The 25,729-nt window shown below is 43.5% G+C and overlaps 1 protein-coding gene across 2 annotated transcripts in view; it reads right to left on the minus strand.

Annotated features, from left to right (window-relative positions):
* Window positions 1–21,322, minus strand: part of CLTC (clathrin heavy chain) — a 108,086-nt gene extending 86,764 nt beyond the window's left edge. The window contains exon 1 of one of the 2 annotated variants that reach the window (XM_089676662.1): window positions 20,813–21,322. In XM_089676662.1, coding sequence (XP_089532788.1) covers window positions 20,813–20,854 — 42 coding nt within the window. In that variant the 5' untranslated portion in view covers window positions 20,855–21,322. The remainder of the gene's footprint in view (window positions 1–20,812) is intronic. The other variant, XM_089676664.1, reaches the window with a different exon arrangement.
* Between the last annotated feature and the right edge of the window lie 4,407 nt (window positions 21,323–25,729).

The raw sequence follows: 25,729 nt of genomic DNA on the forward strand, positions 1-25,729 counted from the left end.
CCATCCTTTACGCTCTGCTTATAGGATTTGACTGAGATCAGCAGGAGACAATGGCTCCATCTGCTGCCTGATCCTCCTTTGAGAAGAGAAAGATGGAGGAGAACTCCTGACAGGCACAACAGGCTCAATACAGGACACCTGTAAGTGTTTAGGGGTGTGGGGGCTCAGCAAGTGGCAACACCATTAGGTTAAATGATCAGTTTTGAGTTCTACTTCAGCTTTGAGACTGATGGATCATTCTCACGAAGCAAACTTTGCAGCCATCAAGGCAACTATGAATTCTGACTTGTGTAAACTGCCTAGGCCTTGAAACAACAAAGCAAACCACAAAATTTCTTACGCAATGCTTCACAGTTGGAATAAGGTTCTTCTCCTAAAATGTTATCTTCAGTTTGCGCCAGTCATGTTTACTGTTACTATGGCCAAACTTTGATATCTTTGATTCATCCATCCACAGAAAATAGTTCTGGTCCTGATCTTCAACTAGATGTTAAAGGTGAACTGTAGTCTTGCTATAAATGAACTTTTAGGACAACAACAGCTTTTTCCTGGCAAACTCTCATGCAGGTTAAACTGGTGCTGTACCTTTCTGATTATAGATGCATGCATGGTAACTTGCAAAAAAGTTTTCTACAGTTAAAACGGTCAACTCTCAGGCTAAATCTGGAAATACTAGCAGTAGTTTGAGATCTGCACCATTCAGATTATTATTTTTACACAGAGTTCAAATCGTTTGGTGATATTTTTAAATCTCCTTCCAGACTCCTAGGCTTTCACAACTATCTGAGAGCCTTGGAGAGCTCTGCTGATCTTGGCATGACAACAAGATGGAAAGACAGATTTTACCTGAAGGTTCTAATCATTGGCACCTAATCTGGAACATCAAGTCCTCATTTCATAGATTGGAAGTCTTTGTAAATGTAGGGGTGTGCTTATTGAAGCCCACCTAACCAACAACCTCCTTGATCCCCTACAATCGAGCTTCCGCCCCCAACATTCCACCGAAACAGCCCTACTCAAAATCACCAAAGACCTGCTATCCGCCAAAGCTAATGGACACTACTCTGTCCTCTTACTCCTCGACCTCTCCACGGCCTTTGACACAGTTGACCACCCCCTCCTCAACAATACCTATAACGCTGCCACCTCCCCCTCTCTGTTGGGGTACCCCAAGGCTCGGTCCTCGGGCCCCTTCTCTTCTCCATCTACACCTCCTCCCTCGGCAAATTAATACACTCCCATGGCTTCAACTATCACCTCTATGCCGATGACACGCAAATTTACCTCTCCACCCCTCACCTCACCCCTTCATTCTCCGCCCGTATCATCCATCTACTGAATGACATATCAGACTGGATGTCGCTCCATTTCCTCAAATTGAACCTTTCCAAAACCGAGCTAAATTTTCCCCCCTGCCCGCACCACCCCCCCACCCACCCTCTCCATCACGACCAACAAGGCTACCATCAGTCACACCATGCAAGCCAAGGTCCTAGGTGTCATCCTAGACTCTAACCTGTCCTTCCAACCCCATGCCCAAATCGCTGACTACCGCATGCAGGTTCCACCTCCGCAACATCTCCAAAATACGCTCGTTCCTAACCCAAGACACTACTAAACAACTCGTTCACTCCCTTATTATCTCACGCCTGGACTACTGCAACTCCCTTCTCACCGGCCTACCCCAAAACAAGCTACCCTGCTCCAGTCTATCCTGAACTCAGCGGCCAGACTCATCCACCTTACCAACCGATCCACTTCTGCCACCCTCCTCTGTAATTCCCTCCACTGGCTCCCGATTGCCCAACGCATCAAATTCAAACTAACACTGACATACAAAGCTATTCATAACGCTGCCCCAAACTACCTCACCCACCTGATACCCAAATACCACCCTACCCCTAATCTTCACTTCTCACAAGACCTCCTACTGTCTAACTCCCTGGTCTCCACTTCCCACGCCCGACTGCAAGACTTCTCCAGAGCTTCCCCCATCCTCTGGAACTCACTTCCCCAATCCATCAGATTGTCCCCTACCCTCCTCACCTTTAGGCGCACCCTGAAAACCCATCTCTTCAGGGAAGCCTACCCCACCCTCACCTAACAGCCGATCCCCTCCACTCCTCACTCCATTCCATCCCCCACAGCCATCTCCCCCTGTATCATCCCCTCCCTCCTAGACTGTAAACTCGAAAGGGCAGGGCCCTCTAACCCTCGTGTATTGTTTTGCTACTGTATTGTCTCATGTCTTTTCCCCATTCTAATCTACAGCGCTGAGCAAACCTTTTGGCGCTATATAAATACTCTATAATAATAATTCTACTTGACAAATCTTCAATTTTGCCCATTTAGAGTATGAGAATGCAAACACCATGCCAATTTTATGTGTAATTTGTTAAAGTATATCACCTTCTTCTGCAGACACAGTTTCAAAAAAGATCTAACGTTTGAATAGTCAAGTTCTATGGTGTTACCTACTTTTCCACATGACTGCTATAACGATATATGAAAATCTAAATTTTTCTGTAAAAGTCATGTGGCCCTGTCCCCCCAATTGCCTCTGTAGCAATGCACGAGGCCACACACAAACAATCAAAAGAAAGAAATCAATGGGCAGGATGGAGTTGAGCCTAGCATAAATTTTCACAGGAAAAGTTGAACTTTGCATTTAACTTCACCTATCTGTGCCTTTGGAACCACTGATGGTTTTGGAGGTTCAATTCAGAGATCAGGAATCAAACATTTTTCTTCATTGAATGCTTAATATAAAATTGCTTGGATTTTTGACAGGGTTACCTTAACATCACAAGCACAATGCCTCATGGGACATAGTCCTGGGCATAAGAAAGTGATTTAGAGCGATTCTAGAAACGCAGAATATTTTATTTTTACCTTGCTGTAGGGGCACTCTATACTATACTTTGCAGCTTGTTCTAGAGGTACTCTGAAGAGGAGCCCGAAATACTAATGGGAACCCCTTTTTTTTTTTAATCCACGTTTACAACTTTAACCGCTTTCCCGCCGCCCTATAGCAAATATACTGCTACATGGCGGCAGGGGGTGCGCAAAATCACGTTTATATATACACACACACGTGATTTAGCATTTTCGGGTAGGGGACGCACGCACTAACCACACTGCCAATCATGGCTTTCAATCACCGGGTCCTGGTCAGTGTTTACTCAGCATCTCCGACAGGGAGGATTGTTTTGTTTACTAACAGTTCTCCTCCCGTCAGCTCGGGCACACTGCTTTGGATGGCTGTGCACAGCACAGCCATCCAAAGCAGTGTGCTTACAGTGAAGCACACTGACACAGCCCCTTAGTAAAACACTCCCTGCACACAGTTAACCCTTTAATCTCCCCCAATTGTTAACCTCTTCCTGCCCAGTGCCATTAGTACAGTGTCAGTGCTTTTATTTTTAGCACTGATCACTGTATTGGTGTCACTGGGGATGTCAGTGACACCAAGTCAGTTCCACCCAGTGTCAGAATGTCCACCGCAGTCCTACTATAAGTCGCTGATCGCTGCCATTACTAGTGAAAAAAAAATTCCAGGATCTATACCACCATTTGTAAATGCTATGCCTTTCACGTAAACCAATTTACATGTATTGGGATTTTTTATCAAAGACATGTAGCAGAATAAATTTTGGCCTAAATTTATGATGAAATTTGATATTTAAAATTTTTTTACTGGACATGTTTAATAGCAAAACGTCAAAAATATTGTTTTTTTAATATTGACTTTTTTTTTTTAAAGCACAAAAAAAAAAAAAAAAAACCGCACAGGCGATCAAATACCACTGAATGAAAGCTCAATTAGTAGGAAAAAAAAAGCCGTAAATTTCATGTAGGTGCAGCATTGCATGACCACGCAATCAGCAATTAAAGGAACGCAAAAACTGGCCTGGTCAGGAAGGGGTGTAAATCCTCTGGAGGGCAAGTGGTTAAGGGTTCTGTGCAGGAAAGATCAGCAACTGAACCTACAGAAGCTGGAAGCTGATATCCTGGAGGGGATATAAGGCATTACAATTAAAATATACTTACCACCGCATATAGATAATGTATTTTTTTATAAACTTTACATATTAACTAAATTATACACCACACTTATTTTGAGGTTTTTATCCGATTAATAGAAAACAATAAATCAGCCAAATAAATCGATTAAATAATTGTTAGTTGCAGCCCTAGCAAGCACCCATACTTCTGACATTATCACATGCCAGGCTGTTCTGTGCACCAATGCTTCAACCCTTCTAGGCAGTGCTGGAGCTTGTCGCCAAGTCCAGCACCAATATATTCCACCAGCCCATCACTATGATGCACCTAATACCTGCAGGAATTTGTCCCTTTCCTGCAAAAGACAGGGTCTCTGTAAAGTGACCTCATACCCTATTTTAGTTGTTTTATGAAAGAAACCTGCTCTGTAGTATAGCACTGGCAAGCTTCATCCAGACACTCAATGGGAGCACATTAGGTGATGTCACAGAACAGGTGTTCACACCAAGTGCTCTAACTAGCACCACCAGCATTAGCTGGACAGCAAAGTTTAACAGTGAAACGTAAATTTAAATTTCATATAGACTATTGCAGTGTCGTAAACAGCAATAAGGCTGTGTGGGAAAAACAAAATTCCATGTGCAATTTGTGTTTACAAGCTGTACCTAAATCTATATAATGTCCCGTAAAGTCCCTGCCTATAAGCAGAGCATTTATGACTGTAAAGACAAAGATGACTGCATTTTGCTAATCACAGATGACTGCTTACAGGCAGTAAACACAGGAGATTACTCCAACACAGCAATGTTAGTACTCAGCCATACTTGCTATTTTTAAACTGGGATTTAAAAAGGGCTATCTAATACAGTGATAGCCACAGTACGCATTTGTGCTGCATTACATGCCCAATATTTGATCCCATTAAAGTCTGAGAAGATGACTCATCTTGTAAAGAGAAGGAAATATAATTTGAAATGCAGTACTGAATAAATACATGGGATCTATTGCAATGCTAAAATAACCCAAGTTCTGGAGAGCAAAATCAAATCTAAATCCATCAGACCAAAAATAAAATGCCCAATGAAAGAATCACTCAGGGCATGACATTTTTTCTATAAATAGACATATGTTTTTTACTGCAGGCAAAAATTTTGAAAAAGCTTTCAGTTTTATGGTGCCTATTTACATTTGTGTTCCAGCATAGGTTGCTCACCAGCACAGGAATCTTGAATAAAATTATTTAAAAAGGAACTTCTTTGATCCATAGGAGAAGTACAGCCAAAGAAGTGCAGTTCATTCTGCACTCCTGTGACCTGTTTTTAGATATCAGCAGGCTAAAATCTGCTGTAGGCTGACATCACTCAGCCGGTCCAGGCTGGGGAAAGATTCCAACCATATGGTCAAGATCCACCCAGGATCTTGGACCGGCACCTGGCTCTGCGCCTCTCTGTGAGTGCTGGGAGGGCAGAGTAGAAAGCTGGAGACTGGTAGTCCCTGCTCTATGGCCAGAGTGACAGGGAGAACTGATCAGTGGTGTCTGATCGCCCAGTTCTCACCCTTACAACTGGCAGGGGAACAATGCTGCAAAACTATTATTGTATGTTTATCACAAAGTCAGCAAATTATATGCCTGGAAAGAATGTTAGTCCAAAATAAAAAATTAACGTGTGCACATAATAGTGCTGGCTCCATCTTACTAGATCCGTTTACACCAGAGGCTGCAATTAAACAATTTTCTATTAGATTTAAAGTAGAAGAAAATTAGCAAATTGATATGCAAGTTTGTTGTCAATCAAGAAATACACTCACCGGCCACTTTATTAGGTACAGCTTGCTAGTGCCAAGAAAATATCCCCCACAACATTACATGACCTCCTCCAGCCTGAACTGTTGATACAAGGCAGGATGGAGCCATACTTTCATATGGTTTACATCAAATTCTGATCCTACCATCTGAATGTTGCAGCAACCAGTCTGCCCATTCTCCTCTGACATCAACAAGGCATTCCCATCCACACAACTGTCGCTCACTGGATATTTTCCCTTTTTCGGACCATTTTCTGTAAACCCTAGAGATGGTTATATGTGAAAATCATAGTAGATCAGCAGTTTTTGAATTAGTCAGACCAGCCTGTCTGGCACTAACAACCATGCCATGTTCAAAGTCACTTAATTCTCCTTTCTTCCCCATTCTGATGCCTGGTTTGAACTTCAGCAAGTCATCTTCACCACGTCTACATGCCTAAATGCAATGAGTTGCTGCCATGCGATTGGCTGATTAGCAATCTGTTTTAAAGTGATTGTAAAGGCTTAAATGTTTGTGTTTTGTTTTTATAAACCACAACCATGTCTATACTTAACTGCTCTGTGGAATGGCTTTGAACAGAGCAGCCCAGATCATCCTCTTCTCTGGCCCCCTGCTGGTGTTCCTGGCCCCTCCAGCAAGCAGCTCGGCCCCACCCCCTCTCTTCTCATTGGCTTACTGGCTGTGATTGACAGCAGCAGGAGCCAATGTATGAAGGTAGAAACCCTTGAGCCTTACAACCACTTTATTAAAATATATATATATATATATATATATATATATATATATATCTCTATCAATTTACTCATGCATGGTACACCGCTGATTGGAAAATAGTAGGAGGGCATTCATTTGCCTGTGGGCCCCATTCACAAAAAAAATAAAAATAACTGAACGCACACTGTAAACAAAAAGGCTGCAAAACGACACAAAACACAGCTCACGTGTACATTCAGCCTTACATACAAAAGGTTCAACTGGCTGATTTTTTTTTTTTTTTTTTTGCTAAGAAAAAGAAAGGAATAATTGGACAAATACATACACAAGAGAAAAAAAAAAAAAAAGACAATTAGAAGATGGAGAGGGACACACACACACACACACCAAAAGTATTGGGACACCCGCCTTTACACCCAAAGGTGTTCTATCAGGATGAGGTCAGGACTCTGTGCAGGCCAGTCAAGTTCCTCTACTCCAAACCCACTCATCCATGTCTTTACGGACCTTGCTTTGTGTACTGGTGTGCAGTCATGTTGGAACAGGAAGGGACCATCTCCAGACTGTTCCCACAAAAGCTGGGAGCATGAAATTGTCCAAAATGTCTTGGTATGCTGACACCTTAAGCGTTTCCGTCACTGGAACTAAGGGGCCAAGCCCAACCCCTGAAAAACAACCCCACACCATAATCCCCCCTCCACCAAACTTTACACTTGGCACAATGCAGTCAGGCAAGTACCGTTCTCCTGGCAACCGTCCATCCATCGGATTTCTGGACAGAGAAGAGCAGAGAACAGAACTCCATGGCTCTAGAGTCCGGGGGCAGCGTGCACCACTGCATCCGACACTTTGCATTGTACTTGGTGATGTAAGGCTTGGATGCAGCTGCTCGGCCATGGAAACCCATTCCATGAAGCTCTCTACACACTGTTGTGCTAATATGAAGGCCATAAGTTTGGAGGTCTTTAGCTTTAGCTATTGACTCTGCAGATAGTTGGCGACTTCTGTGTGCTTCAGCATGCGCTGACCCTGCTCTGTCATTTTACCACATCTGGGCTGAGTTGCTGTTCCCAGTTGCTTCCACTTTGTTATAATACCACTAACAGTTGACCGTGGAATATTTAGTAGCAAGGAAATTTCACGGATGGACTTATTGCACAGGTGGCAACCTATCATGGTACCACGCTTGAATTCACTGAGCTCCTGACAGCGACCCATTCTTTCAGAAATGTTTGTAGAAGTAGTCTGCATACCTAGGTACTTGATTTTATACACCTGTGACCATGAAGGTGATTGGTCATCAGTTTAGCGTTACGGAGGTGGTCTGGTGCTAGAATTATTGCTCTCATTCTGGCGTGAGAAACGATATGTGTATTGCAATAGTTTTCATGTGTAGGCGTCGCATCACTTCCGGGTCAAGAAAGGGAGGGGAGCCGAACGGACATGTCTGCTCTCCTCCCTCTATACCGAATCCCACCAGCACCCACTGAACCAGTCCCGGGCCCACAGATGGGCAAGCAGGGCCCGGGACATATAGCGGGCAGGGGGGCGGAGGCAGGCACTATGGGAAGTGGAAGCAATCAAGCGATGCTTCCACCTGATAGGTGAGCCCTGCTGCTTGCCCGAAAGCCAATCTCCCCCCCCCCCCCAAAAAACAAAAAAACTACCTGCCCGGAACTGCATGTCCCAGGCGTCGGGCGATATGAATTGCACACCTTGAATTATATCTATTTTTTATTTTTAGTTAACCGCTTCTGCGCCGCCCTACAGCAGAAATACTGCTATAGGGCAGCACGGATGCGCAAAATCACGTATATATACACACACACACGTGAATTTGCAGTCCCGGGTAGTGGCCACACACGCGCCCTACCTGCACAACCATTCACAGCCTCGGCTGTCAATCACCGGGTCCTGGTCGGTGATTTCTCACTGGCACCCAGTGATCGCCGAGTAATTCAGACGGGGGAGAAACCTGTATATAAACACAGATCTATCCCGTCAGCTCCTGCACACTGCTTTGTATAGCTTTGCATAGCAGAAATTGTGCCTGTGTCCAAATATATAATGGATCTAACTGTATGATGTGGTGTGTTGCAATGTTAAAGAGGAGCTCTAGTCTCCCCCAACAAATTAAAGGTCAGCAGCTACAAATACTGTAGCTGCTGACTTTTAATACAAGGACACTTTACTTGTCCAGGGATCCAGCAATGTTCCCACCTGAGCCAATTCTTCAGTTGGCTTCAGGTCCAGGCACTGACATCTTAGGTAAGGGAAACTGGCAATGAAGCCTTGCAGCTTCACAACAACGAATGGGACTTGATAGAAAACATAGTTGTGAACTTTGTAATTAGCAGGGAGTACCTTGGATTGTCCTGTGAAACTAGGGAAATATTCCTACAGTAGGAACAAGTAGCTGTGATCAATATCCTAGGGGAAAAGCCCTTTTAAAATGGAGCATCGAGTGCTGCATGACACACCGGATATACAAACAAAAGCTGTGTTTCAGGGACTGAAAAAAGAAACCTGACAGAAGATATATTGAGACAGCCACTGGGTGATCTTTTAAAAAAAAAAAAAAAAAAAAAAAAAAAAGTAATTATCATGCTGACCCTCTGGCTTTAATATTTTTGAGTCAGTGACGTGGAGATCAGGACTCATGATTTTTCTCTGCCTTCCCTGAACAACATACATGACCCAGGTCAGTTACTTAAAAAAAAGAAAAAGAAAAAAAAAAAAAGAAAAAGGCAAGCCAAGCTACTAGCATTATAATAACGTCAACAATGGCAGCCCCCATAATCCTCTAACAGGTTCACAGAAAAAAATGTCACCATTGCTGTCCTAAATATAACAAATGAAACTAGTTAGGCTAAGTTAATTTTTCTGTGAATAGAAGGGCCATCACCTTGAGATACTAGCAAAACACAGAGGACTCACAGGGTGAGGTAAGATTATAGAGGGAAACACCAAGAGGGCATGTGCAATCACGTTAAAGCACAATCCTACAACCAAGGGTCTATGAATATTTGGCAAGTGTCCTGTATGATTAAGATATGCTGGTTGCTTGACCATCTCGGTTTTCACTTCTTTGAGATGCTTACTGGAAACATGCGTATAAATGAGGAAAATCAGACTGAAGTCTGGATTACCATGATAGCTAAGGAACTAGTAGATGGTGCCTGGTCCTAGCAGCCTATGCCAGCCTCAAGCATTGTCACATGACTGGGGGAGTGATGTCTCGGCTTCCCTGGGTAACTGACACAGCATCGGCTGCGCAGAACAAAAAGCTGCGACAGAGCACTGGTAAGGTGTGTATACGGGGTCAGAGACATGGTCACTTTTGCCCTGCACGGCAAAAATGTCTTTAAGGGAAACTACAGCTTACATATGACTTTTTAATACCCATTGTCAAAAACAGCTTGTTACCTGGATCCAAAAAGTATACCTAAAATTGTTACAGTTTGAGTAGAGAATAAGTAGCATGTTGTCAGGTTTTTGTATTTTTTCCCTGTATGCATCTCCCTTTGAGCACATTTAGGCTGCAGTCACACCGGCACTCAGATAAGATACAAGAACCCCAGTGATGGTTCCTGCGATGACCTGTGGGAGGCAGCCCCATTGAAAGCAATGCAAGGTTGCCGGCTCCCGCAGCTAATCGCTCATGTGGGGAGTACATGTGAGTGATCAGCCCTGGAATAAGGAAGTCTTTGTCCAGGGCCAATCACTCACATGTGATCACTGAGTAGTCAAATATATGCAAGTGGCCACATTTAGATGTGGGAGTCAGCATCCTCCCACGGCTTCCAATGGGCCTGCCTACCACAGCTAATAAGATAACCTCCTGTGGGGGTTCTCGCATCTAATCTGACCAAACAGAAGGCGGGATGAAATCTTACACACCTTTTCCAGTGGCTTCCTCTCACTTACTGTTGGGTCTCACTTACTGTTGGGTCTCCAGGACAGCAGCCAGTAAAGAGAAACCTCTTATGACACACTAACAGCAAAGAAAAACCTGACCGGGGTTTTAAACATTCTATCCAAAACAAGTTCTAATCACTCTACAAAAAAAAAAAAAAAAAAAAACAGCTTTAGAAAAGGCCTCTATATTGTCCACTGGTTCCTAGAACAATTTACCATGATTTTATCTAACAATCATTGTCACAATGATGCTAGAAATGAACACGTGGCATGCAACAAACTAGCATCATGTGATCTGAGGTACTCAATGAGGTAGCTAGCTTTCTCTCAACTGTTTCCAATACTCATAAGCAAGGCCAAACTCTTCCTCCTAAGAGTGTTTGAGTGGGTTAATATTTTGCATGTACAGCAGTTTTAACATGGTGCAAAAAGATATACAGAAAATTAAACTAGACCACGAAATGAAAGTCTGTGGACACCACACCCTGAAAAATACACTTCAATATGATGGGGACAGGATGGCACTGGTCCTTAAAATGTAAAACATGCTAGTGTTTTGACAAACTCCAGTGTAAGATGAATTCAAGTAAAAAACAAAAAAAATAGATTTGCATGCAAGTAAAACCCTGTACATAGTATTAGAAAGATGATTTTCTACAGACATTTCCATTTACACTTTTACTTTCTTTCATTTCCCCTGATGGATCATCCTAGGAAAAACAGCTAGTTTTGTATGATCTCACAAACCACTACAGTACACACATTTGGGAGGAAGGACATAGAGTTTGGTAATATACGAATACAAATGTTAGTTTCCAATTTTAGAGTCTGTAAAATTCTTTGTGTTGCCTCTACAGACTGGCTGTTGAATTCTGGGAACATGACAGGAATCTACGCCATTTTACTAGAATGGCTATTATTACAAATGAAACCTGGCAATCAATACCAGATGTCATCTGAACAGGGTAGTTAATAATTCAATAAAAGCCAAAAGACAATGTATCCATTACCTAGCTGTGTAGGAACACAAATTTTGTTTTTAAGCTTACACAAAGGAGAAACAAAGTTTCTTTTTTTGGGAGTGGGTGATACGTTTGTTACAATCCTTGAAGTATCAAACACAACCCTAAAAATGTAATATACTGCAACTTAGCAGTCATGATTAGATGAAGTGAATGCATTAGGTTTATTCCCTTTGTTTTCACCTGGTGATCTGGCCAGTAACATCTCCTTTATTATAGTGCCTCCACTCTGCATGAAGGAGCAAAGGGGGCACAGCAGCATTGTCTGAGTGGGATGGAGTGTTAAATGTACCAGCAGATTTCAATACACTAACAAACTGAAGCTAAACTCCAGCTCACACTTTATAATCAGTTACAGAATACCTTCTTTCCTTTTGCAATAAAGGTTTTAGATGAATAAATAAGCTGATCATTTTAAGCACCACTGCCAGTATTAAATTATTTTCTCATTTCAGTAAACTGATACATCTGGAACAGGGGCGGACTGAACATTCGGAAACTCGGGCACTGCCCGAGGGCCCGGGGTCAGTAGGGGGACCCATGACATGCCCCTGGTACCTTTTTCATAGGCTTTTTTGAGTTTGGGCATGGACATAGGGGCCCCATGATCCGCTATTGCCCGGCGGCCCCATGAGTTATCAGTCCACCCCTGATCTGGAAGAGAACTTGTTCAACAGACTAACTGGATCAACAAATTAAAATGGAAGAAAGCAAGCCTAACGAAAAAAAAAGTAATGCAGCCATCACATCTACAAATTAAGCTGCCATATAATAACTATGCACTTTTGGGTATAATACTGCTTTAAATTTGCTACAAATGTCAAGGCAAATTTAAAGGATATTCTGTATCACATGCACTGTGTTTTATCCCTTTGAAAGATCCTGCAAGAACAGAAAAATACCCGCTGATGTGCCAGAAGTGCACTAGGCTGTTTGCATCTTTCACACGGGCCTAGAGAGGCAGTAAGCATGTTAGTTGCATTTCTAACTCTCTGGTACCCTCTGTCAATGCACTAGGTATTTAAACAATGGCAGGTGGATGGGTCATTACACATAAGCGTGTTAGCAGTGCTTCATGTTGTGTCAACAATTTCTGGGCATGACCTGTTCTATGAGGTTTGCTGCAAGCTGCTGCCTCCATTGGCGTCAATTGCAATTCACCAAAAAAATGCACCTATAGTGCTGTTGATGCAGTCAGCATGTGCTTTTGAAACGCTCAGAATTTACTTCCTTTTAGAGGTCTACATAAGTGTACAGAGGACACAGGATATCTAGGAATTTCTGACAACCAGTGTTTTTTTTTTTTTTTTTACAAATCAACCAGATTTCACAAAATGCATCCAATGGAATATTTAAGAGACTAAAAGCAAGCAAATAAGTGAGGTTCAGTGCAGGGGCGGACTGACCATTTGGAAACTCGGGCACTGCCCGGGTCAGTAGGGGGCCCCATGAGATGCCCTGGTACCTTTTTCATAGGCTTTTTTGAGTTTGGGCAAGGACACAGGAGCCCCATGATCCCCTATTGCCTGGGGGCCCCATGAGTTGTCAGTCCGCCCCTGGTCCAGTGTTAGGATTTACATACCCTTTAATTAAAAGGTTTACACAAAGTGTAATGACAGAGTTACACTGCCATAAGTAATATGAAAAAGTAAATTTGTTTTTCTTGGTTCATGATCGACCGTCTTCAGAGGGGTGCAAAGGATGGAAACATGCATTTCCTACCATGGCTAACACCTTCCCCTCATCAGCCCATTCATTTAGTCCCAATAACTAACATTCAAGATCTTTTACTACCAGCTGCTATTACCAATTATTATGGCACACAGCCAGAAGACTGGTCACAATTATTGCTGTCAGGCAACCACCCTGATTCTTTAGCCCAGTACCCCATACAGCAACACTGTTTCTGCATTCAGGTTGCAATAAAAACCATCTACACTCTGGGTGACAAGATGAACATTTCTTCCAAAGTTTAGGGGGCTTAAATATAACTGTAATTTTTGTCAGTACAAACATATCACTATCACAAATGCCCTAAATGGTACATGATAGCACTACAGATAAAAATATAGCTTAAAATGTTTCTATTTTTTTTTTTTTAATTAACAAACATGTCTAAACTTACCTGTTGTGTGCAGTAGTTTTGCACAGAGCAGCCCGGATCCTCCTCTTCTCAGGTTCCTCGCCAGCACTCTGTCAGGTGCCCTCACAGCAAGCTATGGGGGCACCCGCTGCTCCGTGTGTCCATTCACAAGCGAAGCCGTGGCTAGGCCCTGCCCTCCTCTCTCATTGGTTCACTGGCTGTGATTGACAACAGTGGGAACCAATGAGAAGAGGGAGTCCGAGTCTCCAGTGCACATCGCTGGATCAAGAGGGGGCTTAGGTGAGTATTGGGAGGGCTGGGGGTGATGCTGCACACAGGTTTTTTACCTTCATGCATAGAATGCATAAACGTAAGAAGCCTTGAGCCTTTACAACCACTTTAAGCTCAGTAACTGCAGCCTGCCCTACTCCACCCACAGGGCCGTATCATTCATTCAGTTTCTGTAAATGAATAGCCTACAAGTACTGCCAGCTTGTTGTTCTCAAACTATGAGGGAACTGGTAAACGCTCTCACAGGCTACCGATCTTCCTACTAAGCTAACTGCATGTCACCTTTCAAACCCCAGCCTGTTGATTAGACAATGAGGTGCATGACAAGCCTTTACCATGTTGGCCCTCCCTCTCCTTTTTGTGAGTCACTGGTAATGTGCAGTAGACTGTGTGAATACATGTTTACCTTAACACACAAATTCAGTAAAGATTTTTTTCTTTTTTTGAGGTTCTACTATCTGACTTGCCACAAAACTGGCGTGAGTACAGTGATAGGATGTACGAGGAGGATTCCATCACTGCACATAAACCACACCGAAATGTAGGCATGCAGGAGTCTATGAGACGTTAACATGTGCTGTATATAACTGTATAAGTAGGAGCTGAATTATTTAATGACATGATTCAGTTCTCATAGGCTTAGATGTAAACTAGCCAATCAATAGACTACAATGCAAAATTAAATACTAGAAAAAAGCATCTCTGTAAAGAATAAATCACATACTTCCCTTTCCCACTTTCTATGCTACCAATCTTCCCTGTCTTCAAAAGTTATTGTGCCCAGAGAATCTACTTCATGCACACATTTCCAGAGTATAAGAATCTTGAATTCTTGCACATCACTGCAGTCCTGCCCACTTGTGTCTATAGCACTACTGTTTCCACAGTGACATACAGGGTCAGTGAAGCCAAAGTGCTCAGCAGGGATCAGAATCCAACACTCACAGTGTTTCAGATAGAGTATTCACTGTGTCACATACCTTTTTAAGCATAGTAAACATCAGAAGTGCAGGAGTGGTGCCAGGCTGAACACAAAATTAAAAGTAGAACCATAGGTAAAAAATTTTTTTTGTTTGAGACAGAGCAAGGGATGGTTATAACCCAGGTCCGTTTATTTTTTGTACTCTGTGTCCCATTGCAGAGATTTCCCTTCACTTCCTGTCCCATACCCAAACAGGAGGTGAGAGGAAATCCCTGCAAATTAAGGGAATTCCCTGGGGCCCACAGGTCACCAGAACTAGTGTCTCCATTGGAAGATTTCCCCTCTATTACATTTCTGGGGACAACCTAAAAAATTTAATTTTCTTTTACTTTCACTTTCAATAAAAATGGTAAACAGGATTAATAGAGAGGGTGAATCTCCTTAATGGGGGAACAGACAATCACAGTTAAATGTTAACATAATTGAATCAACTTCAATTTCAGTAACCTTTCCTACAACACATCTTTCTGTAAAGTGATCTGCTTTAGGTCTTGTTCCCACAGGACATACTAATGTGTAGGCCTGTGGAGGGACATGTTTACCTGCACACGGATATTGCACATCCCTGTACAGGAAGTCCCATTCATGTCAGATTGGACACAGTGAGTGCAGCCAGAGACGCTGCTTTCAATCTAAAATCCATGTGGGTACACTGTTCCATGCAACCACTGCATCCCAATGGGACTGCTTGCACCAGGATGCATGGAACAGTGCATCCCTGTGTGGGTACACATGGCCCTCCACATGTGTACACTTTAGTACATCCTATGAACAAAGCCTTAGTCACAACAACTGCAACATACAGTAGTGTTAACTGTTACTGAGGGGGTGCGATTTCAAATACAGAAAATGTATATGTGAGTTACGTACACCAAGTCTTAGAGACAAATTTATTAAAACCGCAACGTTCAAACATTCATTGGTCATTAATCATTCATGTAAAATGTCATTCACCAGGAAGATTCACCTGCAGTGAACGTTTCACTTCTTTACATATATGTCCTATTGTACTTCATGCAATCTACAGAGAGAATTCCTGCTCAAACTAATGAATGACACATCTGTGTCAAAGTCTCTATACAAACTTTTCATTTGCATATGAAGATGATTGCTTATTCTTTCAATTATACTGCATCTTACAGTCAGATATCTTACCGTAGTACTATATGTAATGAGCCAAAGCACGCAAATGCAAAAATACCAAAAAGATAAGCTACATGACTGCAAGTCAAGGAAATCTATATACAAAAAAAATAGTGATATTTCACCCATATATAGAGTTGGCTTCTTAGATTTCCAAGTAATCCCAGTAGCAAGATCTCTTAGCCACTGTTCCTGGCTCTGCTTCAGTTCAATGTCTATAATATGTCGAATATTCCTGCGAACCCCAGAGGGGGATCATGGCGATTAATTGTGGGAGGCAGTGCCACCGAAAGCAAAGAGGAGGCTGCCAGCTACTGCATTTATTCACTCATGCAGTGATCACCTTGGATGGTGACATGTGAGTGGCCACAATTAGATGCGGGAGCTAGCAGCCTCCCATAGCTTTCAATGGGGCTGCCTCCTTGAGCTAATCGACGGGAACCCCTGCTGTGACTCTTACATGTAATCAATGTCATGTATTTGCAGGTATGAATGGAAGACAGGAAGAAATGAAAATCCATGCAGGATATGGGCCTGCTCCCATGGCAGGTCTACATACTTGGGAACCTGAGTGCAGAGATCACACCACTAAACCTAAAGCACATAAGAGGGCATTAGATGCCTTCATTCTAAAGCATCCATCAAAAACAACCAACCATTAGCAAACAAATGTTTGCAAAAGTTTTAATTAAAGCATCCCTAGTAGAATTGTAGACAGAAGTGTATGAAACAGAAATTCAACATCCACACTACAGTTTGTGTAAAAACAAGCTTCAATTCTAAACAGAGTCTGACTATTTTCTGATACAAAAGGTGAATTTGTTTCACTACACAAGCACAAACAAATGTTGCACCAGGTTTGCGGGACAGAGGTACCTGGAGCTCTGCCATATATGTAAGGGTGGTTAGACCCCAGAAAACCCCACATCTGCTGTGGGATTATTAATCTGTTTGAAAAATGGAAACTAATTCCACTGAAAACTCTTTACTCAAAAGAAAATGCAGACAAAAAGCAAGAGAACTGATGCTGTCCAGAAAAACAAACAGTGGTAAAAGCCCTTTCTGGTGCCTCAAAACAAAAAGGTGTGTAAAGTCTTACAGCAGCCACAAGAGTATGAATTATTTACAGTCTAAACAAATGGACTATCGGTACTATTAAAGTCCATTTTTTCATTCTGTAAATAATTCATACTCCCTTTTAGATGTGGTACCAGTGCTCACCACTGATCACATGTATAAAGTGATAAAGCCCAAGCAGAAAAGCATGTCCCCTGGCAGCATGCTACGATCTGTCTGGATACAGTGGTGTCTCTTCAGAGGTCCATCACTACCCCTGCAATCAGCAAAGATCATGCTCCACACTGATTTGAGAGCTCAGGCTCAGCAGGAGGCATGTCAGTCCTCTGCAGAGATCTCCTGCTTCCACAGAGAGCAAGTGCATGCTGACAGGGGAAAGGCTTTTCTAGTCCCACTGTGGCTACTTTCTAAAGAAAAGCAACTGAAAGACTTGTTTACATGACCCTGGAAAATTATCCACCAGATCAGTGCAGCTCTAAAGGGCAGGTTCACATACAGACATAGTTAAAGTAGAATTACAGGTTTGTCACTTTAAATAGTTTGGGACAGAAAGATGCAGCCGCTGTGTGTGCTGGACTATACTGTAGTAGTCTTCACTACAAACAGTAAACGGTGTAGTATTCAGGCAGCACAATGTGTAACTTTCCATTTGCTTCCAAGATTAAAGTGAGTCATGCTGAGTGCTCCTCCGCCATTCAAGAGAAGTCTTGTATTTTTATTAGTGAATACAAGACCTCCTCTGATTGGCCAAGGTGTTAAGTCATTACAACATACACCTGCCTCTCCACCTTGTCCAATCAAGGGAAGCCTTGTATTCATTGATAAAAAAAAAATAAATAAATAGAAGGCTTCTGCTGAAAAGCATAGAGGGTTACTGGAAACTGAAATCTCAGCAGTGGAAAAACCTGATGCATGGACAGGATGACAAACAGAAGCCCTCAATATGCAATGTCCCTTTCTTACCTAATTTTCAATCTTAGCAGAAACATATTTTATAAGGAACAACACATTCAAATGAAAGTAACCTCTGACCTACAAATCAAGACCTGTCAACCCAAGGTAGTAACCCAGTCCCCTTTGCAAAAATGTAATATTTGAAAAGAACTCTTAAAAGTAGAACTAAACACTCCTATCCTATACAGTCAAGGAAGCTGCCATCTTAGCCTCTGATCTGCATTCGTCATGGTGCTGCATGTGATCAGTTATGACACCAAACATTTGATGGCTTGACAGTCTGGATGAGACCAAAACAACCCCTGACAGCTATCATTCACAGCATGCCTTGAATGTAACAGTTTAGGAAAACACTTGGACAATATTTAAAATATAGTAGTGCATGAATGTGCACAAAATCAAACAATTTTGCACATTCAAAAAAACGGTCTAAACCGCTTGCTTTCATTCATTGTTAATGGCACCCTATTCTTGGTACCAAAGATGCACATGGCATAAGTTTTTGCAGGCTGCAAAATGTGTGGTTAAAAAAGCAAGCAGCTCAAACAAAGGTGAAAAAGCTGCTTTGCTGCGCCGCACATAGCCCGGCCTACTGAAATGAATGGACTTCCTTATGTATGAAGGGCGACAATGTTCAAAAAAGTGCATACGTGTGACGCCTGACGTCACGCAGAAGTGTGAATTCTGAGAGGGAATGGGGGTCTTAAATTTATAGGTTTAGTTTTGCTTTGAGCTGGCCATACACTGCACAATCGCCTTTAGATTTACCAAAACAAAAAGCTGGAGAGTGCAAAATCAGACTCACTTCCATATAGAAACCAATCAGCTTCCAGGTTTTATTGCCAAAGCTTCAATTGTACAAGCTGAGGTTAGAAGCTGATTGGCTTCTATGCAAAAGTAAGCTGATTTTGCACTCTTCAGCTTTTTTTTTTTTTAATCCACGAATAAGCTTTATTAAAAAGGTAGAACCAAAACATTGCCATGCACTCTCCAGCTTTAGTGAATAAAATCCTAAGTGTAATTTCTCTCTGCTGCCTCCCTGCTCTGCTATTAGCATAAGTCACTTCAGACAAGGTTCCCTAACACCAAGAGAAAAATGTTGAGGGGGGGGGGGGGACGGAGCTCCAGCACCCAGCCTGCAATTGACAACCCCAGCTCTGTTCCTGTGTGAAGGGAGATGTGTCTCTCTCCTTGGATAGTGTAACTTCAGCCCCGTTTTCTGAAAGCTCACACAAGCTTTATGAATTCTGGAATGTTAACAGATGTAGAAGGGCAACAGTGTGGCTAAATGGTTAGCACTTCCGTCTGGCAGTACTCGGGTCGTTGGTTCAAATCCCAGCCACGGCACATCCTTCCTGGAGTTTCTATGTTCTCCCTGTGCCTGCTTGAGTTTCCACTGAGTACTCCGGTTTCCTCCCACACTCCAAAGACATGCTGGTAGGTTAATTGGATCCTGTCTAAATTGGCCCTAATATGTGTATGTATGAATGTAAGTTAGGGACCTTAGATTGTACGCTCCTTGAGGGTTAGGGACTGATGTGAATGTACAATATATATGTAAAGAGCTGCGTAAATTGATGGTGCTATACAAGTACCTGTAATGAGCAGCACAGTGGCTAAACGATTAGCACTTCCACCTGACAGTACTCGGGTTGTTGGTTTGAATCCCACCCACGGCACCACCTGCCTGGAGTTTGCATGTTCTCCCTGTGGTTGCGTGTGTTTCCTCCAGGTACTCCGATTTCCTTCCACATGCCAAAGACATGCTGGTAGGTTAATTGGATCCTGTCTAAATTGGCCCTAGTGTGTGTGTGTGTATGTGTGTGAATGTAAGGTAAGGACTTTAGATTGTAAGCCCCTTGAGGGTTAGGGACTGATGTGAATGTACAATATATATATGTAAATTGAAGGCGCTATGGAAGTATCTGTAGCAAATAATGTAGAGAAGACTGCAGATAAAGAGGTACAACTTATGTAAGGGGATTTGAGTCATGTCTATCAGGTGAGGTCACTTCACTGGGTATATGGAAGGGATTAGACCCTATAGTGGATAGTAAATCCAAAGTGGGTGTGAAATCAGATTGTTTAGTGAATGGACAACTTTAGAATGGACGAATGACACATCAATATAAAAAGGCTCCTACAGGACCAGTAAGAAGGATGAGACAAGCCGCCGCTCATTGATTGGCACTACCCAAAGTGAATATACAACAAACCGTGGCATGTGAATGGTCTAGATTGCTGTGGAGCCCCTGGCTTGTTCAGTATAACTGGGGGATATGTGATTGCAGTGCTGAATCAATGATACAACATTGGCTTGCCTCAGCCAGCAGCGATCAGCCATGAATCAAACTGAAGATATAATAACGGCCAAGCCCAGTGTGTATGATGAATGATGCAGGTCGGGCCGATCTTTGCCCTTTCCTATAGAAGACACACACACTCTCACAGTCATTCATTCGTCACTACACCCAAATTACACAATGCCTGTCCCAGTGACACTCCCTGGTGTCCATACACTGCACCTGCCCAGGTCTACACCTTCCTCATCTCTTCTTCCGCCCTCACTCTAGTCAGGGCCCCCAGGCCTGAATCCCATCTACACAGGCTGGACGCCGCAAGGTGATTCCTGCTATCCTCGGAGCCGCCCGCCGGCCCGCCCGTCCTCCAGTCAGGGTGACCCGGGCGCTGAGGTGAAGGCCGGAGGTGGATTCATTGAGCCGGCCTAGCAGTGTAGAGAAGTCGGGCGGGATGCCATTACTGGAGGTCTCCCTGAGGCGCCCCCTCCCGTCCCCGGGCCGGCCTGCCCGCTGTACCTGCAGGTGCTCCTGGAAGCGGATGGGTAATATCTGAGCCATGGCGGTTCCTAGCGCTGCTGCTGCCTCCTTCCTCTGTGTGGTGTGTCACCTCCTCCTCCTCCGGCTTCCTGGCTCGCTGTGAGGGAGTGTGGGCCGATGAAAGCGATGTCCTGGCTGGGCCGCCTGTCAGGGAGAGAGAGCGAGTCCTCCGGCTGTTCCTAGCTGTCTCTCTCGGGCAGGAACCGCAATGGCGGAAACGGGAGAGCTGCCTCTGCAATCCGGAACGACAGCTTCACCCTCACTCTGCGCCCCGCCCCCTCGCCGCGGACGAATCCGGCCTGACCTGAGCCCAACGCCCGGCGGAAGGATACCACGTCCTGCCTTTAGATTATCCCGCCGTTCAGAAGAATTCCAGGCTGCGTCTTGCCTGCGGCGGCTGAGCTGTAGCTGCTTCCTACATCCAGCGAGGCAATGACTGGGCTCTCATTGGGGTTTGGGCTCAGCGCACCGGGATTCTTTTTTTCCTCCTTCCTTTTTAATTTTGCCACATCATGCGACTCGATGCTGTGATGTCATTTCCGGAAATTCTGTACCTTGGCCTTGGAGCCCTGGTCACATGACGCGGGATGCTGCCTGATGCTGGGAGGCGGTGATGTTAGCTGTCAGCCACTTGCACAGTGGGATGCCGGTGTCCTATGTGTGACTGGTCCGTGATGAGCAGGATGGAGAGCGATCGCTGCTTCACACTGCAATACACTGAGCAGCAGGATGCTTCAATTATCCGGGACATCTGTGTGCACGTGTGAGCCTGAATTGGTGCTACAAAGTGCCTCCTCCATAAGCATCCCTAGTCCAATCCGGTCACCTTGGCTAAGGTCATACAATGACACCAAAAACCTTCCCGGGAAAGAATCATGTTAGAAATCCATCATGTTCAATGACAACCAAAGGGCTCATGCACACTGGGCACTTTTAACGCTGCTGTTCGGAGCGTTTAGCGTTTTTTGGTGTTTTTTTTTACGCCGGAAATTTTCGTTTTGTTTCAGATGCATTTGTTCAATTACTTCATTTCGTCACATTAGCTACGTTGGACTGATTCGTTTTCAGAATTTGTTTCATATGTTCGGCATTCATTTCATATATTCATTAGTCCAGGTGGATTCAAAAAATGTAACAGTTTTTCCCGAAGATTGCTATATATTCGATATATTTTCAGAAGCTAGGCCAATCCACTAGGACAGGTGTAGGCAACCTGCAGCTCTCCAGCTGTTGCAGGACTACAAGTTCCATCATGCCTCTGCAAGTCATAGCTGTAACTCAGTTTTGTAATGTTGCAATGCCTCATGGGAAATGTAGTTCCACAACAGCTAGAGAGCCGAAGGTTGCCTAGCCCTGCACTAGGAGAAACGGCATGAGCTGATTGGACGTTATTTCCTGGTGTCATGTGCATCCAAATTAACCACTTGCCCTCCTGAGGATTTACTCCCCTTCCTGACCAGGCCATTTTTTGCGTTATGGCGCTGTGTTACTTTAACCCCCTGGCGGTATTCCCGAGTGTAGCTCGGTAAAGTTTCAGTACCAGAAGCGGTAACCCCGAGCTACACTCGGATTACCCTGCAGCGTTGCTCTGGGATCCCTGGATCACTTGTTTTGTCCCGTGCTGTCCCGCTGTGTCCCCAGCCATGTCCTCCGACCATCCATCTTCCGGGTTCCATTCCCTGCAAGCGTTGGGACGGAACCGGCAGGAGATTCAAAAATGTCAAAATTTCACATACACATAATACACTAAAATCTTATAGTATTACATTACTGTTTCAAACCATTTCACATACATTTTGTCCCTAGTGCTTTGTCCTGTGCCCTGCCTGCATTTTACCGTTCTTTCTGCCTGGAAACATATTTCCATTGAAAACAATGTACCGCTTTGAGCACAGAAATACTGACATAATCAGACCGCTAGGGACTTTAACTGACAATTGTGCGGTCATGCACCCAAATGAAATGTATGTCCTTTTTTTCCCACAAATTGAGCTTTCTTTCAGTGGTATTTGATCGCCTGTGTGTTTTTTTTTTTTGTATTTTTTTACACTATAAAAAAAAAACAATTTTCAGAACAAAACAATATTTTTGACTTTTTGCTATTAAACAAGTAAAAAAATTGTAAAAATCTAATTTCATCATAAATTTAGACCAACATGTATTCTGCTACATGTCTTTACTAAAAACAAAATCCTAATATGTGCAAATTAATTTGTGTACGTGAAAGTTAGTGTTTACAAATGGTATATACACTGGAATTTTTTATTTTTTTTTACTAGTAATGGCGGCGGTCAGCGACTTATAGCGGGACTGCGGCAGGCATTCTGACACTGGGGGGGACTGGCTTGGTGTCACTGACATCCCCAGTGTCACCAATACAGGGATCAGTGCTAAAAAAAAAGCACTGACACTGTACTAATTGCACTGGGCAGGAAGGGGTTAACGTGAGGTGTGATCAAAGGGTTAACTGTGTGCTGGGAGTGTTTTACTAGGGGGCTGTGTCAGTGTGCTTCATTGCAAGCACACTGCTTTGGATGGCTGTGCTGTACACAGCCATCCAAAGCAGTGTGCCCAAGCTGACAGGGAGGAGAACTGTTAGTAAATAAAACAATCCTCCCCATCGGAAATCATCGGGCGCCAGCGAGTAAGCACTGGCCGGGACTCAGTGATTGACAGCCATGGCGACGCAGGTATGGCACGTGCGCCCCCTACCCGGAAGTGCAAAATCACGTGTATATATATATATGTGATTTTGCGCACTCGTGCCACACTGTAGCAGTATATCTGCTATAGGGTGGACGGGAAGTGGTTAAAGTGTTAATAAACCCACAAACAGTAAAATCAATCTGTATATGCAGTAAGAGAGAATTCACACATCTGCTGATTGAAGCTCAGGTTTCACAGCTAATTGATACAGTAGTTGATTATGTCAGGTTTACATCAGGATTAGGTCAGGATTTTATCCTGTTCACACATATGCGGTTTAGAAACAGTTCCTGTAGAAGTCAATAGCCTGTACCGGACTGCACTGCTCAGAAATCGTACAGGACTCTTTTTCAATCCACACTGAATCTGCACCGAACATGAACAGGTGAACAGGCACCATAGGAAGCAATGTTATTTCACATGTCATGTGAATTGGATGCGGTTCAAACCGCATCCAAACAGCATACATGTGAATTGACACTAAAGCATGCTTATTATGCTCACTGTGGAACATAAGGGGTTAATCCTCTGCATTGTGTAAAAAGGCTTTCTGATCCTGGCTTCTCTAATCCTCCCCTTCTACTGTCCCCAATCCATCTGCTGATAGAATAGAGACTTTTGGGTAAGTTGAACATGCTCAGTTTGGTGTGTATTGCTAGAAAGTTGTTTTTCTTTTCTTGGGAGAGTGCATGTGATCAGCACAGGGCCAATCAGCACTGTCCAGATAGAGGGTCAGGGGTCCTGCAGCCTCAGAGAAGAATGAAAACTCCTGCTAAGAGCTTTAACCAGTGCTCTTCTGGACACTGATAGAAGTCACAAGCCTGATATATGCTGCTGATAAGAAAAGGTATTTAGCAGTTTATATTTACTAAAATAATTGCATTTCTGTGTTCTGTGGGAGACCAGATATAGTGAATGCAGGGTCCTGGGTTTAGTAACACTTTAACAAATGGAACAAAATTTGGATCCATTCGTTATCTGAATCCAAATGATCAAACAAATTAAAAAATTTAATTAATTTCCCCATGGGCCCAGACACCTATCACATCATGTGATGTCATCTGAATGAAACAAATGCATTTGTTAATTTTGTTATAACATTTTTCAAATTCGTTGACATTCATTAACATGTCCGTTCGGAGATTCAAATGCAGTATATCTGAATCTCTGAATATATGATTTTAGTCTGAAGAACAAAACACACGTGTCTACGCTGCATGTTGGCCAATGTGTCCATGCACACATACATTATATTGCCAAAAGTATTGGGACACCCCTCCAAATCATTGGATTCAGGTGTTCCAATCACCTCCATGGTCACAGGTGTATAAAATCATCACCTAGGCATGCAGACTGCTTCTACAAACATTTGTGAAAGAATGGGTCGCTCTCAGGAGCTCAGTGAATTCAAGCGTGCCACCGTGATAGGTTGCCACCTGTGCAATAAGTCCATCCGTGACATTTCCTTGCTACTAAATATTCCACAGCTGTTAGTGGTATTATAACAAAGTGGAAGCAACTGGGAACAGCAGCAAATCAGCCACGAAGTGGTAGGCCACGTAAAATGACAGAGCGGGGTCAGCACATGCTGAAGCACACAGAAGTCGCCAACTGTCTGCAGAGTCAATAGCTAAAGACCTCTAAACTTCTTGTGGCCTTCAGATTAGCACAACAGTGTGTAGAAAACTTCATGGAATGGGTTTCCATGGCCGAGCAGCTGCATCCAAGCCTTACATCACCAAGTGCAATGCAAAGCATCGGATGCAGTAGTGTAAAGCACGCCACCACAGGACTCTAGAGTAATGGAGATGTGTTTTCTGGAGTGACGAATCACACTTCTCTGTCTGGCAATCTGATGGACATGTCTGGGTTTGGCGGTTGCCAGGAGTACTTGCCTGACTCCAATGTGCCAAGTGTAAAGTTTGGTGGAGGGGGGATTATGGTGTGGGGTTGTTTTTCAGGGGTTGGGCTTGGCCCCTTAGTTCCCGTGAAGGGAACTCTTAAGGTGTCAGCATACCAAGATATTTTGGACAATTTCATGCTCCCAACTTTGTGGGAACAGTTTGGGGGTGGCCCCTTCCTGTGCCAACATGACTGCACACCAGTGCACAAAGCAAGGTCCATAAAGACATGGATGAGTGGGTTTGGGGTGGAGGAACATGACTGGCCTGCAGAGAGTCCTGACCTCAA

The sequence above is a fragment of the Staurois parvus genome, unplaced genomic scaffold (assembly GCF_062004578.1).
Source record: "Staurois parvus isolate SC_StPar_1 unplaced genomic scaffold, SC_StPar_1.0 ptg000172l, whole genome shotgun sequence".
NCBI classification, from domain to species: Eukaryota; Metazoa; Chordata; class Amphibia; order Anura; family Ranidae; genus Staurois; species Staurois parvus.